Genomic DNA, 16,442 nt, shown 5'->3' with positions numbered 1-16,442 from the left:
TTTGTACCAGGCTGTAAACATGTTTATTTCTCCTGTAAACATGTTAATTCCTGCTGTAAACATGTTCATTTCTGCTGTGAAGTTGGTCTTTTTAACATGGGAGTCTATGGGGATTCGCTCTGTGTTGGAACAGCAGTTTTATGCACTTCTGCATAGGCTTCACTTTTAACCGCCATTTAAGCACAAAATGAAGGAAAAATTAAACAAGTGACAACAGAATAAAACCATGTTTGTGCAGGTGAAATGTAACGATGCCATCTCTCTGCTTTGTGCTGATTTTCACTTTGTTGGTGGAGGAGCACCTTGGAGCTGCCGGTGTCGGTGGAGGAGGTGCAGAGTCCGTCCAGCAGGCCCAGGCAGCCCTCGGTGTCGGTGTAAGCGATCTGACGGCCTGATGGATGCCAGGCCAAGCTGCACACCGTGAAGCCTTTCTCGTGCTTCTGCCTGCAGCAATGACGAAACACAATTAACTAAAGATGCCAAAACTCTACAACCTTTCTGTCTGCGTCCCTCACACGTCGTTCAGCTCTGCAGAGACCAGAACTTTGGCACCGCTGCGATAAACCGTCCGAAGAGAAGCAATCATTAAGCGAACGTCTGCTGGCTTTTTCCTTCATGCTGTTTTTCTCTCCCATCATTCAAGTGTTTTACATTTAATTACCTTCATCTTTTATGTTTACTTTTGACTGAAATGATGCATTTAACAGTGAGCTTAATGGACCAGAACTGTCCTGCAGAAGTATGTCTGTGGAGATAGCAGGAGATCATCATTATCCTCCACCCTAGTGGTCCCTCAGCAGTTCCCGCGCAGCTGGGAGCCGAGGCGGGCTGGACGACGGTCAGGCGGAAGCGTAGCCCCAAACCAAAACCCACTGGCCACCACCGACCTGTTCACGTTTCTAACAGATTTTCCCCGCTCGGTGACACACCCGCTGAGGCAGAAACCCTGATTATAGGTAGTTCCATAGTCAGAAACGTGGATCTAGAGACACCGGGGACCATAGTCAAATGCATTCCTGGGGCCAGAGCGGGCGACGTCGAATCGTATTTGAAACTGCTGGCTAAGGCTAAACGTAAATACCGTAAGATTGTAATTCACGTCGGCGGTAACGACACCCGGTTACGCCAATCGGAGGTCACTAAAATTAATGTTGCTTCGGTGTGTAACTTTGCCAAGAGCATGTCGGACTCCGTAGTTTTCTCTGGTCCCTTGCCAAATTTAATCAGCGATGACATGTTTAGCCGCATGTCTTTCAACCGCTGGTTGTCTAGGTGGTGTCCCGATAACAACGTGGGTTTTATAGATAATTGGAGCGCTTTTTGGGGAAAGCCTGGTCTTATTAGGAGAGATGGCATCCATCCCACGTTGGATGGAGCCGCTCTCTTATCTAGCAATATGGACTCTTTTATTAGTCAGCTAAATTGACAACTCAGGGTTGGGACCAGGAGGCAGAATTGTAGTCCTACACACTTTTCTGCAGCTTCCCACCTGCCGCCGCCCACCCAAAACCCCATTCCGACCTTATACAACTTCCCAGCAATAAGAATTAAACAACACAAAAACACTCCACGGGTTAATCGTGAAAACCTCATAAAAATAAAAACAATGGATCTAATAAAATCTGAAAATAAGACAATAAACTGTGGCCTACTGAATATCAGATCCCTCCCAAATAAGTCTTTATTAGTCAATGACTTGATAGGTGATCACCACATTGATTTATTCTGTCTTACGGAAACCTGGTTACAGCAAGAGGATTATGTTAGTATTAATGAAGCTACGCCAGCTAACTATTTAAACTTTCACATTCCTAGAATTACAGGCAGAGGAGGAGGTGTTGCAGCTATTTTTAAGTCAGAATTTTTAATTAATCCTAAGCACAAAACTAACTATAAATCCTTTGAATTCCTGACATTAAATTTATCTCATCCAAAATGGAATTCAGAGAAACCGCTCCTTTTAGCATTAGTGTATCGCCCACCTGGACCTTACTCTGAGTTTCTGACCGAATTCTCTGATCTCTTGTCTGAGTTAGTGCTGACCACTGATGAGGTCATTGTACTAGGTGATTTTAATATTCATGTTGATGATGAAAATGATAGTTTAAACATTTCCTTTAGCTCTATTCTAAACTCAATTGGGTTTTCACAAAATGTCAATGGAGCCACTCACTCTCATGGCCATACTCTTGATCTGGTTCTAACATATGGTATTGAGAGTGACAAGCTCAAAGTTTTTCCTCAAAACCGTGTCTTGTCCGATCACTTCCTATTAACCTTTGAATTCACTTTATTTGATTACTCACTGACCAAAAATAAATTCTACTATAGTAGATGTTTATCAGACAATAATGTTACAAAATTTAAACAATCAATTGAATCAATTTTTTCACATCTACCATGTGTTAGCATGACTGAGAGTCCCCCTTTAAGCCTTACTCCTGCTCAGATTGATCAACATGCTGATACTATAACAGCTTCAATACGTACAACCTTGGATAATGTTGCTCCCCTAAAGAAGAAGAAATTAGGTAAGATTATGAAGGCTCCCTGGTTTAATTCCCAGCTTCGAGCTCTAAAACAGGCATCAAGGCGTTTGGAAAACAGATGGCGTTCATCAGGACTAGAGGAGTCTCACTTAACCTGGAAAGAAAGTTTAATCGTATACAAAAAAGCCTTACGTACGGCAAGAACAGCTTATTATTCATCATTGATAGAGGAAAACAAAAACAACCCTCGGTTTCTTTTCAGCACTGTAGCTAGGCTTACTAAGAGCCGGAGCGCTGTGGAGCCATGTATTCCTTTCTCACTTAGCTGTGATGATTTCATGTATTTTTTCAGGAATAAAATTGACACTATTAGAGATCAAATTCACAATACTCTTCCTTCTACCTATAATGTTGAGCCTGTTGTGGTCTCCGAAGCATCCTTAGAACCAGGATCTGACTTGTGTCTAAATAGTTTCTGTCCTGTCCAACCCTCTGAATTAACTAAAATAATAGCTTCATCTAAACCATCCACCTGTATCTTAGACCCTCTCCCAACGAGCCTCTTTAAGGACATTTTCCCTTTAATTAATACATCACTACTAAATCTTATCAATATGTCTTTAGTGACAGGATATGTACCACAATCATTTAAAACTGCTGTCATCAAGCCTTTACTTAAAAAGCAATCTCTGGATCCAGAGGTGATAGCAAATTATAGACCTATATCTAACCTCCCGTTTATGTCCAAAATTCTGGAGAAAATAGTTTCCGCTCAGCTACATGCCCACCTGAGCAGAAATAATTTATGCGAGAAGTTTCAGTCAGGATTTAGAGCTCATCATAGCACTGAGACGGCATTGGTGAAAGTTAATAATGACCTTCTTATGGCCTCAGACAAAGGACTTGTGTCCGTACTTATCTTGCTTGATCTTAGTGCTGCATTTGATACAGTCGATCATAACATTCTGTTACAAAGACTAGAACAGGTGATTGGAATTACAGGTACAGCATTAAGCTGGTTTAAATCATATTTATCTGATAGACTTCATTTCGTTCATGTAAATGACAAGTCCTCCTCCCAAACTACAGTAAGTCATGGAGTTCCTCAAGGTTCTGTACTTGGACCAATACTCTTCATGCTATATATGCTCCCTTTAGGCAAAATTATTAGACAGCATGGAATAAACTTTCATTGTTATGCAGATGATACTCAACTATACTTATCCTTTAAACCAGATAAAACAAATCAGCCCAATAGGCTACAAAATTGTCTCATAGACATAAAGACTTGGATGTCTAGAAATTTTCTCCTCTTAAACTCAGATAAGACTGAAGTAATTCTCGTTGGATCTGAAAAACTCAAGAGCTAAATTTTCCGGTTTTGTAATGAACCTGGATGGCATTACTTTAGCTTCCAGTGCTACAGTGAGAAACCTTGGAGTAATATTTGACCCTGACCTGTCCTTTGGCCCACATATTAAGCAGGTTACTAAAACAGCCTTCTTTCATTTACGTAATATAGCCAAAATTAGGGACATTCTGTCTCGGAGTGATGCAGAAAAACTGGTTCACGCTTTTGTTACTTCGAGACTAGATTACTGTAACTCTCTATTACTGGGCTGTCCTAAATATGCCCTGAAAAGCCTTCAGCTGATCCAGAATTCTGCAGCCAAAGAGTCCTGACCAGAACCAGCATGAGAGATCATATTTCTCCAGTTTTAGCCTCTCTTCATTGGCTGCCTGTTGAATCTAGAATAGAATTTAAAATCCTTCTCCTTACATATAAAGCCCTCCACAACCAGTCACCACTATATATCAAAGACCTCATTGTTCCTTATATACCAAGTAGAGTACTTCGTTCGCAGACTGCAGGCTTACTTGTGGTTCCTAGAGTCTCAAAGAGCCGAGCAGGAGGCAGAGCCTTTGGTTATCAGGCCCCTCTCTTATGGAATAAGCTCCCAGTTAGTGTTAGGGAAGCAGACACCCTCCCCACCTTTAAGACTAGGCTGAAGACTTATCTTTTTGATAAGTCCTATAGCTAGGGATGGTTAGCATCCCTTAGTTATGCTGCTATAGGTTTAGACTGCTGAGGGACACTTCCTGATACACTGAGCTTCTTTCTCTTTATCTCTCTCTTTTACTCCCCCCGACTGTTGCCAGTGTGCTTGCTCAGGATGGGAGATTGAGTTGGACTCAACTCAATCTGTTGGTTTCCTTATATAGGCTGTTATGAATTGGCCTTCATTATGTTTTCCCCTCTGTCTGTAAATCGTCTTGAGATAGCATTGCCGTGATTTGACGCTATATAAATAAAATTGAATTGAATTGTTTTTCATCCGATCTGCTTTTTCAGACTAAACTAAGCACGACTGAACCTGTGCAGACATTCGTGTTACAAACCTTTCCACACACAGCTTGCTGTTCACGTCCCACACTGTAAGCGAACCACCGACGCTTCCAGCTGCCAGGAGCCGACCACATGGCGACCAGGCCAAGACGTTGATGGGCTGCAGGGAAAACCCAAAGAAAAAATCCAGACAAACTTTCAACTCTTCACAAAAAACAATTTTATTGAAACCGTTGTCAACAATCTTGCACTAAAATCTGGATTTTGAATGGTTTGACACATTAACAAAACCAGTTTAATGAGTAGATTTTTGTGTTAAATGTTCTAAATAATAATTCAAAATTAAAGTTTTATAACTTTTAAACAAACGAACTAATGGCTAAAAGAAAAATCTTTTTTGTGTTTCCCTTCTATTCGGCTTGATCACTTTCAGCATAAAATTTAAGGCAAAATCTGCTTTAGTCTGAATTACAAGCTGTAAGGTTCTTCCAGCATAACGCCTGGACAGAACTCACCGCATCACTATAAACATTAATCGTACGTTATCTCATACACCTGCAGATGAAGCCGCTGCTCTGTGTTTTAATGTGAAAATGCACCAGATAAAAGATTTCAACCTGCTCTGTCTGCAGGGAGGAGCCGTTGTCTCAGTAGTCTGCTCATCAACCATAAACATCCCCTTTTCATTAAAAAAATATTCGTTTTATTCGACATACAGGTTATTATCTCCCACAGTGGCTTCGTGCACACGGACTGATCATTTTCCCACAATTCTCCTCCAGCCGCATCTTAAACACTCAGCTCAGCTCTGATGGAGACAACTCCTCGTTTGTAACGCTTCACATAAAACACTGAGGCAGCTTCATTTTGTTTTGGAAACTTTCTAACTGCTCGGAGAGTTTCAGTGTTTCTGTTGGTCTCTTCGTCGTCGCGGACTCCCCAGAGGAGACGCCAGTTCTGTAGCTTCAGGCAACATCAGACACACACAAAGCTGTCGAATTTCAACCCATATCCTGCTTTTCTTGTTTTTTTATTCTTGGTTGAGTTTACAGAAAAATTCGACCTCGTGTGAATAAATCCCACAATAATCCTGTTTTACAACCAGTTCTGTTTACAGCTCAGGATGATCAGGATGGGCGACTGAATCAAAGACGAGATGCAAGACATTCATTTAATCAGTGATTATGTTGCTATTATAGATTAGACTAGTGTGTTTTCATCGGATCACAATGACTTGGCTTGAACTGATTATGTCTGTAAAGTCATGATGAATTAGTTTTGTACAAAAAAAGCTGAAATTAAAATGAATTGAATCTTCTGTTTCTGCTATAGAAGCTGAAATCTCAGGATGGAGGAACCGTCCTGGACTGTATGCCCTCCAAAAGATTGAAAACATTTATTAAATAATTAAAGTAACCAAAATAAATAAATAAATGAGATATTATTTTGAAGGTCTGCAGGTCCTAAGTGTGTTCTATCATGAAATATTGCTGCTCATGTGGCACTAAAAACTAAAAGAAAGAATAAACTTTATTAGATATGAAATTTATTGTTCCAAAATCTAGGACAGGGGGAGAAACAGAGATGTTTGTCCGTTCAGGACGTTCAACTGTGGAATAAACTCAGTAAGGAGGTAAAAAAAAAAAAATTGTAATTCTTTATTTCTATTTAAAAAGATGATTTATCAGTTTATTTCTGAGAGATACGAGACTTTATAAATGATTTTTCTTTATAAAACATACATTGTGTATGTAATGCATCTGCTTTTGTTATTTGTATAATTTAAGGTAACTACTTGTAAGTGGACATTATTAGATATACAAGCTTTGCTTCTGCCTATTTTGGTTTTGTTTTATTTGATTGTTTATTTGTAAATGGACAAATTGATTGTGACTGATACAAACAAAACAAAATAAACTAACTATATTATGAAATAAACGTAACCTCTGGGTGTTTATACATAGATAAGGTTTTTTGTTGTTTTTCCTTTCTGAGCAGGTTTCTGATATTCTGACTGCTTTCTAAACACTTGATCGCGATTTTCTTACTGAAAGAAAAGCTTCAGTTTACAAGCTCGCAGGTCATTTTACTGAAACCGACTTGTTCTTACCTGCGTGAGCAGATCATCAGACAGAGTACCGACATGTTCCCAGGACCCCCGCTCATACAGGTGCACCTTCGTTTCCACGGGAACCGCTAAAAACTGATGAGCGCATCATATTTTTTGTAGTTATTTCAGAACTGATATTTCTCTTAAACAGCAAGAAATAAAAGTTTTCCCGACCTTCGCTGCTGTGGGCTGAAAGGCCAGCCGACACAGAGACGCCGCGCTGCTGACGTCATTCGTCTTCTGCAGGAGAGGCCAACTGATCACCTGAGTCTGAGCGAGAAGAGACGCCGCCGTCACCAATGAGCTTCGTTCGCCTGCAATAACGCCTTTATAACAGCTGAAACACTGACCTGATCGACGATATTCCAAACCGCCACCGAGCCGTCACAGCTGGCAGAGGCCTGACAGAAAAAGCACACAAAGCCGTCAGGCTCCAAACACGCAGGATAAAGTTTCATTTAAAGGTATGGTCAGCTATTAAATAAAAAAAACAAAAATCTGAATAAAAAAACAAAAACTGAACAAATCTTATTAAACTTTAGTTTTCTTTACAAGCAGCAACAACTAAAACAAACTAACATCCACGGAGCTCTGGGAGGAAATGAAAGGTTAAATAATTCACACAAAACACGTGGGACAAAACCAAAACGGCAAATTAAATCCACATCAAATGCAAATAAAAGCAATAAAAAGCAAACATAACACAGTTCTCAGTGATATTCACTGCTGTGAGTGAGGAAGGATGCACCTTTACCTTCTGTTAGACCTGAAAGACACACAAAATATGTTCCAATCACATCAAATGTCACAGGAAACTTAAAGCAGAAAGCTTTTTAAACTGGAATGGAAATGTTGGTTCCTATGATGGTTTATACTGACGGGGTCGCCCCAGCCAATCACCAGCTTCATGCTGGTCACATGGTGGTACATGTTTTACACAGTTTGCCCTTCCTGACGCAACTTTCTGCATTCATCCGGGCTCGGTGCTGCAGTGTAGGGGAGCAGGACTCGGACCACCGCCTTCCAAGGCACACAGGACAATGGGCTGTACCACCGGAGCCACCGCCACCCTCCTGCTTAGAGGATTTCTGTAATTTTGGGTTTTAATATTTCTGTTTGTTTGTGTTACAGGAAACGTCTGAGACAGTTTTATAGTCTCAGACAGGTTACAGATTTACTTTCCCAGCTGAGCTGATTTACCGGGGTTGTTTCACATCCCAGTGGCCATGCGGTCTGGGGGAAAAAGAGGGAGTCTTTCTGAAAATGAAAAGCCCAAAAGCATGATCGAAAGAGAGATCGTTGTGATGCTAAATAAAGCGGCTGATGAACAACCAGCAGCTATTAGAAGCTGCACTTGTGCCTCCTTTAAAGCTAACGAAGAGAAATGGTTATAAAGGACTCAGAAACACAAGACGAATCACTTTCAGAGTTTCCTCACTGATGAATTTAATGCTAGACTGAGCGGATGGCCACCGTGGATCCCCCCCTGCGTGCTTTCTAACTGAACATGTCATGTCAGGATATAAAATAAAGACATCACTCCATCCCATGCTGCAGAAATATCACCAAATCTTTCACTGCCGAGGGTAGAAAGGAAAAAAAACTAAACTTAAGATCATCCTCTGACCTAAACCCTGATAAGAACCTGCTGGACATCCTTAAAATGGAAGACTATGAAGGTGGGGGGGGGGCCTTTCTGGTCTGCAGACAGAAACTATACATGACATCCAAGCTCAACGGACTGAGGTTGTTAAGGCTACACAACAGAAAGGATCCTGTGTTCACATGAAATCAGATCTGGTTTGTTTTTAGAAGTTTTACTAGGAGACAAAAAAAAACCTTCAATACAATTCAGATAATTATGTAACTTTTTACAGTTTGTGATGATTAAACAAATCTCATTACTGTCATTTTACCCACCAAGTATTCATCTTTAGGGTCAAAGGAGACGCTGAGGATGGGTGCTTCGTGACCTCGGAGTGTCTTCTGCTGGCTGCTGTCCGACACCTCCACCACCTTCACCATGAAGTCGCTGAAGGAAACAAACAATAAAACACAAACAGACTGAACCTACAGGAGTAAATCAACAAAAAAGAAAGATAAAATACCCCAGATTTCCTCCATCATCAGCTCCAGCAGCCACAGCTGCCTGACTTTTAATAATCAATACCACAACCGATCACACCAGTGTAAAAATAGCAGCATCAATAAGGAATCATGCTCTGAGCTTTTATGGCTGTGATAAACGTGTTCAGTGATCAATTCAGACAGCAAACACTCCAATCAAAAGTAATCATAAAGCAATAAAAAGCGGCGCCTTGCATGAGCATGTGCAGCCAGGAGAAGCAACGTTGGACCGACATGACATGTCTGGTTTAGTCGTAGCGTGAACGCGTTACGCACGACAGCTTCACCACATCACTGCGGCGGAGCGAGTGCACATGGTCTGACTGAGGGAAAGTGGCATCCGCTTATCTGTCAGCCCCCACCTTTCTCCACTGGATGTAAGAAACAAATCTGTTCAGTCAGCTCATGTCTGACATGTTTAAACCAACTTTCTTTAAGATTCCCCGTCGAGGATTTCCACACAAATGTTGCCTTTTAAAATTTGACACATTTTCACAAACGACTGCTTCTGTCCACGAAGTCCAACAGAAAGCCGTCTGTCAGCACACTACCTGGATCCGGCAGCAACTCTGGAGCCGCTGCTGTTGAAGGTGACGTGCGTGGCGTTGGTGGTGAACCGGGTCAGGATGCCGTCCGGGTCTCCATCAGGAAACGTGTGGATCTGCACCGTGTTGTTGGAGCTCGCTGTCACCAGCTTCCCATTCTGTAGGGCAGAGAGAGCATCGCCATGAACATCGCAGTTCAGCAGCGCTTCACGATTAACAGATATTAACTCCAAATCATGACTTTTAGAGTTGCAGTTAAGTAAGAGGACAGATTTCTTAAGAGATTTTTATCTAAGCTTTCATCTCTCCAGGTACCCTGGCATCCTCCCACAGCACACAGACATGCATGTTCAGTCGAGGTGTGTTGAAAAGATCAATTCAGCTATTCTGAATCGATTTTCATATTTATTCCTAAAGATCAATCCGTTAGTCCAAAGATCAATTTTAAGTTAACTTAACAACATAAGTTATGTATTTTTAAAAAAAAAAAAAAACTATTCTGACCAAACCATATTGGATCAAACCGATCAGATCTGACTGTGATAATCAATTCTAAATTTTCAGTATTAGAATCGAATCGATTCTTGAAAATTGAAGCAATCCCCAGCCCTAATGTTCAGTTAGATGAAAAGTCTATATTCTCCCTAGAAGTGATCATGGTTGCTTGTCTGTCCCGCTGCTTTGGCCCTGTGATGGACTGTCCAGCGTTTACCCTGCCCTACACCTGCTCATTGCTGGGTAGCATCATAAACAGCATAGAAAACGGATGATTGTCGCGTCGAAATGATGTTTCAGCTCTTTTTATTGAAGCTTTCAATGCTAATACAAGCCGTTTCTGGTGAAACAATGTTGAAGCATACCTCACCCTGAGTGGTTAACATTTGTAGTTCTGCATTACCCACAATTATTTCAGTGATCATCCATATGTTGCATAGAGGTAGAGGGGGAATGGGAATAGCTAAAAACCAAAAATGAAAACAAAAAGCTTAAGATTAATAAATCTAGAAAGTAGGTTGGTATCACAAATATCAGCGATGTGGAAAAGGTTTCACCTGGTCAGGAAGGGAATAAAGGAGGGCCCTGGTGCAGAAAATGGTCTCCAGATCATTCAAGTGTGGATTCAATTTTTTCAAGGCTGAGATGAGGCCTAAAGTTGCCCTGACATTGAAAGGCAGCTGTTGAGTTTTTACTACAAGGAAACAATATAAACCTTGTAATGTAACATCCAGGCTTCAATATGTTGGCCTCAGCTGGCAGGAGGTAAGTAAAGCCACTCATAAATAACATTGCACCCCCCCTTGTGTTAGAATATAGCTGTTCATACTTTGATGTTATCTCAGGGGAATATTATTCTCTGTGAACACGGAGGAAACTGGAATTTAGAAGATTAAATCTCAATTTGTCAGAAAAAACGCAATTTTTCCTTCAATCGTTCAGCCCCGGATCAAGTGTCCAAGCTGATCAATTAAATCAGCAAGAAGCTGGCAGGTGACTGACCTTGAGCGCGAGAGAGTAAGCCTTTTCCCCGACGGTGATGAACTTTGGATCGTCGTCATCCAGACTTTCCCATATACGAACATCTCCATCATTTCCACAAGTCACAATAAACCTGAGAGAAATTACACACAGATTCCCGATTAAACTTTTGATACGGTATTAATCAGATTAAATGTTCAAGAAATAAAATCTATTTCACTTTGATTTGATATTATTATGAGTGAATATGTCACTGTGTGTTTTCTATATCTATGATATTTCTTATTAACGTACACAAGTTTAGTACTTAAGCTTTCAATGGCAGATCTCTTTTTCAGGTAATTAAACCATATATTAATCTAAAACACAAGATTATGTAATGTTTTAATATTTACCAGGTAAATGAGTATAGATAAGGCAGAGCCTTTGGTTATCAGGCCCTAAACCTGGCTATGAATAACTAAACTACACACTTCCAGGCTACACTGATAGATGATGCACCCAAACCCACACCAGCTCTGTTATTAATATAGAAAGCAGCTGATTAGATAAGCACGATGCAAAGAAATAGCTGTTTACTCTGAAACAACATCAGATCTCATCTATTTCAACATTGATTGTTAAATCAGCTCCCAGAGTTCAAGCCTTCGCCTCGGCTGACATACTTCCCCGTGTCGTCGAAGCAGACCTCGGTGTGTCCCTCCGAGTGCCCGTAGCGCATCGGCTTCCTTTCACAAGGCATTTCGGCACAAAAACCCCAATCTGAGCATGCAAACAAAATCAACAATCAGCACGTGAAGGTGGACATTACACACAACCTGACACCGCTTTGCCGTCACATGTTTACTGCTAACAGAACAGTGAAGCTAATGCTAATAATACATTTATATAAAATGCTGTGAAATGCTTAAAAACTCCTCAGTCAGTGAAACAAACGCTGTTTACAGCTATACACGTTCGGTTTCTGCTCCTTAACCGCGTTTTCTAAACAACAACGACTTGCTTATCGAGTTAGGAAGACTACTTACAACTTCCACGACGACTCAGCTACTCTGCTGGATTCCCGCGCTGACTTGAAAACAAGGAAGCGCGGCGTCACGACTCCCGCCAGCTACGTCATGACGCAAGGATGGAAACTCCTCCCCCAATAGGGCCACGTTGTTTCGAGTCGGATTTATGTTTTCTGGATACTTTGCTGTGATTATTTGTCCACGTACTGTTAGAGCAAACTAATTTACTTTTATATTTAACTCTAAATCAACTTAGATTAAGAAAATAACTTTTATTGAAATAATATTGATACTAAATTTAATTTGGTAATGATTGATTAACTTTCCAAATAAGACATCATATTGCTGCATGATTTAATTTAATTTAATTTAATTTAATTTAATTTAATTTAATTTAATTTAATTTAATTTAATTTAATTTAATTTAATTTAATAAAAAAAAAACTAATGATATGTTGTTATTAATTAAACAATTGATAACTAAGCTTTAACCAGTCTCACTTCTTTACTTCTTTTAATTTCCCTTTGGGGATTAATAAAGTACTTTTCATTTCATTTTATTTCATGTAATTTCATTTCATTTAGATGATAGCTTTATTTATGTTTTTCATGGATGTGTTATAAAGGTTTTTCGTGTCTTTTTAAGTGTGTGTTTTTGTGTATGTGTTTTCTGTTTCTTTTGGGACAGTGATTACTTTTTTTAATTTCATTCCAGTCCATCATAATTTTTCAAAGGAATGTGTTTGTTTATCCACTGGATCCTGACCTATAAGTCATTAAAACTAAGGACAAAGCCAAACAAGGAATTAAAATAGTTGGTAAGAAAATATTTGCCATCAGCAACATTAAAGTGTCAAAGAATAATTGATTAAATATTTTTTTCTAAACCTGATACAAAATCTGATCATATTATGTTTGTGTTGTTTAATCGTCAATAATTATGGATATTTTTCTTATTACCTCAACGAACATGTTTGTTTTGGAGAAGATAAATGTTATATGTTTTGAGAAGGCTTGTATTTTTAGTCTGAGGTCAGGTTGAGGGTGTGAACTGAAACCAACACAATGATGTTCACTCAGCACTTATTTCATTTGATTATTTATCCATTCAACACAAACACCTATTGGCTTTTGCTCCTGCTGCTGTTGACCGACTAATCCCTCGTCTGTCTGAGGGTCATCTCTGGAGGAAATTTGATAAGTGCAACAGGAAATAATCCATTGGCAGAGAGCTGGGTGTCAAAACACTGTACCACTGAACACCAACAGCGCAGAAGAATAATTGAGGAGAAAGTAAACTGGGAGATATTTCTGAAAGCCAACACATGCACATGGACACCTGAAGCTGTCTCAGATTAACTTAAAGCATCATAAAACAAACTTTAATATTTCTGGTTTGAATATGAAATGTATCATGCAACTAATACAACATTAAATATTGGTTTTGAGCTGGTAAAAAAAAGGCTGTTTACCAGATCATACAGGACAGCATTAATATTTCATGGATGTGCTTCAGAAAAATCAATACAAGTGGCTCCTGACTGTCTATGAGCACGTTGGCACTCATGGCATCAAAAGAGACTTTACATTTATTCTTTTATTTTAGGAAATAGTAAATTATTCTCTAATAATTTTACATTAACAACTTTTTCCTTTTAGACATTAATGGAAAAAAATAGAAATCATGGAAATTTGCTCAAAAAATGAAAGTTTTTGGTTTACTGATTTAAAAAAGTTTTGGTTCAGAAAGAAAATAAAATAGTCCAAGTTGACCCTGAGAATTATTAATACGGGTTTTCTCATCATACTCAGAATTAAATTAAATTGTCAAATAAAAAATATTCATATCCATTTATGATTTTAAGATTACCCTGAGGAATGCAGTGAAGGAGGAATGTCATTGTTTTTCTTAAAAAGCCATCTCTGCCTCTTCTGTATTTAATTCTGTATTTGTTTTATATAGTTTTGACTTTGTATGGCTGCCACCTTGGCCAGGTCTCCATTGTAAAAAGAGATTTCGGATCTCAATGGGACTTCCTGGTTAAATAAAGGTGCATAAAATAAATAGATAAAGAACCTTTACTTTCTAAGTAAATTTTAATAGCCAGATTACAGCAGTAATTACAATGCAAGTGGAACTGATGGCTCAGCATGGTTTAGAAAAACCACTTCATGCATTTGTTTTCAGTCAGCCTGACGACGTTAATGGAGTTTTTACACGTTTACAATATGGCTCAGACAACTGCAGCTGATTCAGTCGAGTCCTCACACAGACAAATGTAAGGAAGCCTTTCTCCGGTTCTCAGATGTCAACTCTGGCTTCCTTCCAAATTACTGATTTTACATGTATTGCTGCTGGTGTACAAGGATCAGAACGATTCGGATCCAAAATATAGATCCGATCTCCTGAAGGTGCTGCTGAGACCTCTAAAGATCAGCTGGGTCCAGTTTACTTTTAGTCCTGAAGTTGAAACTAAACTTTTAGTTTCTCTTCTCCTCATATCTGGAATAATCTACCAGAAAGCCTGAAGTCTGATCCAAACTTTCCTTCTTTTCAGTCAGGTCAGAAAACTCTTTCATTTGCCACAGATTTTAATAAGATAGAGAGGTTTTCTTCTTCCTCCTGAATATATCATCACACGTGTTGACAGTGATGGTGATGATGATGGTGATGATGATGAAGTTTCCAATTGATGTCTGTTTGTATCATATAAAACCCACACAATGAATTCTGCTGTCTGCATCTCTTTATTTTGGCTTCTTTTATTTCTATTAGATTTTTTTTTTATTCTCTTTGGTTTGTTTTCCTTGTAAGACCTGCATTTGTTAATGTAAAAAATAAGTAAGTATTGAAAAAAAATGAGAAACATATTAACAAAAAGAACGACTGGACACAAATAAAATGCCATCAAATATTAAATAGATAAATAACAATTAATATAAAAAGATAAATGATAAATGCATAACATACAATAAATGCATAAATAAGAAAAGTACATTAAAAAATGAATAAGAAAAAAATTAAATAAAATAATAATAATAAAAAACTAACATCAGAAGTGATTTGTACAAAACCATTGTGTGATTTCAGACATCTATGATTAACTTTAAAGCTTGAGGGATTAAATTGTTTTATTGGAGGAACCAGATCTTAGTTGTTTACAAAAATACACTGGAATTCCTGCTGAAATGCGGGTAGATGGACCATGATGTAGGAGGATTATTAAACTGTCTCTTGTGATTTTGAAATGAAGTCCATATTAACCCACAAGAGTCAACATGTTTCATACATGCACTTTGCATCACTTCATGGTAAAATCCTGTTGAACACAGTCTGATACTTGTCTTCTGCCTCCGGATGGATACCAAGAAGCAGAAGATTATACTATAGTATTATTGACACGTGACATGTTAATAAATGGCAAATATCCTACAAAAAAAAAGTCAATTTTCTTTGTAACATTTTATTCAGGGTCCAAATAAATATCTCATATTCAAAAGATGGGGCTTTTCTTGCTATTTATAAATGGGTCTTGAAGGGTTAAATAACTGACTGGAAAGCTCACCTTATGCAGCAGTTTTTAGGTCATCGTGATGATTTTTACTTTAATTTACCTTGATTAGTTCCAGAAAAGCAGAAATCTTCATATCTTATTTCAGTGGCTGCTGATGCCTTCGAGGGTTTAAAGTTAAAGGTCAGGATGACACGGCCACACATGGCGAGTCTTTGAAAGGAAAACAAAAACTTCTTTGAGTTTTCTTGTATTTTTTTCTCTAAAACCAGAAGTGTTACAACATGGATGTGTACATGGAGCCTCTAATGTTTAATTTTGTTTAGGCGTTCACTGAGATCTCCTCTTTAGATTGATATGGTGGCTCAGTGGCACTGTCTGCAGAAAGTCCGTTCCTGATCCAAGCTGAATGAAGGAATAATCAGCAATACAGAAAAGGTTTTAAAAAGTGATTATCAGTTTTACATATCCACTTTCACTGATAAATGCCGACATATGGTGCTGTTGAACTGAGAACTTTGAGGATGAAAAAGGCACATCATGTTCCAAAACTTTACTAATGTATTTTAGAAGTAAAACCTGAGAAAATTTCTGAAAAAAGGGAAAAATATTCAAGTATCAAGCCAAACTGATGCATGATGAATATATCATTTATATTTTTTAATTCAGTGAAATTCAGTGAATGCAGTCACCTCTGCACTTTTTTCCCCCCGAAGAGTGGCTGAATGACACACAAATCTACTGAAAAAAACATCTGAATTCCACCAAAATTGTCTTTTTCATGTCCTTATCTGTCCATTTGCTTTGACATTTGGAGGTGTCCTTT

The 16,442-nt window shown here is 38.8% G+C and overlaps 1 protein-coding gene across 1 annotated transcript in view; it reads right to left on the bottom strand.

Annotated features, from left to right (window-relative positions):
• wdhd1 (WD repeat and HMG-box DNA binding protein 1) overlaps nt 1-11,836 on the bottom strand; it is a gene marked incomplete at both ends in the record, with an annotated part of 31,179 nt that extends 19,343 nt beyond the window's left edge. The window contains 9 exons of the mRNA XM_079246366.1: nt 303-440; nt 4,886-4,996; nt 6,947-7,039; nt 7,121-7,216; nt 7,297-7,347; nt 8,867-8,978; nt 9,625-9,776; nt 11,116-11,227; nt 11,760-11,836. Coding sequence (XP_079102492.1) covers nt 303-440; nt 4,886-4,996; nt 6,947-7,039; nt 7,121-7,216; nt 7,297-7,347; nt 8,867-8,978; nt 9,625-9,776; nt 11,116-11,227; nt 11,760-11,836 — 942 coding nt within the window. The remainder of the gene's footprint in view (nt 1-302; nt 441-4,885; nt 4,997-6,946; nt 7,040-7,120; nt 7,217-7,296; nt 7,348-8,866; nt 8,979-9,624; nt 9,777-11,115; nt 11,228-11,759) is intronic.
• Between the last annotated feature and the right edge of the window lie 4,606 nt (nt 11,837-16,442).

This window comes from Telmatherina bonti, assembly GCF_933228915.1.
Source record: "Telmatherina bonti genome assembly, chromosome: 1".
NCBI classification, from domain to species: domain Eukaryota; kingdom Metazoa; phylum Chordata; class Actinopteri; order Atheriniformes; family Telmatherinidae; genus Telmatherina; species Telmatherina bonti.
This window is presented reverse-complemented; position numbering and strand designations above follow the sequence as displayed.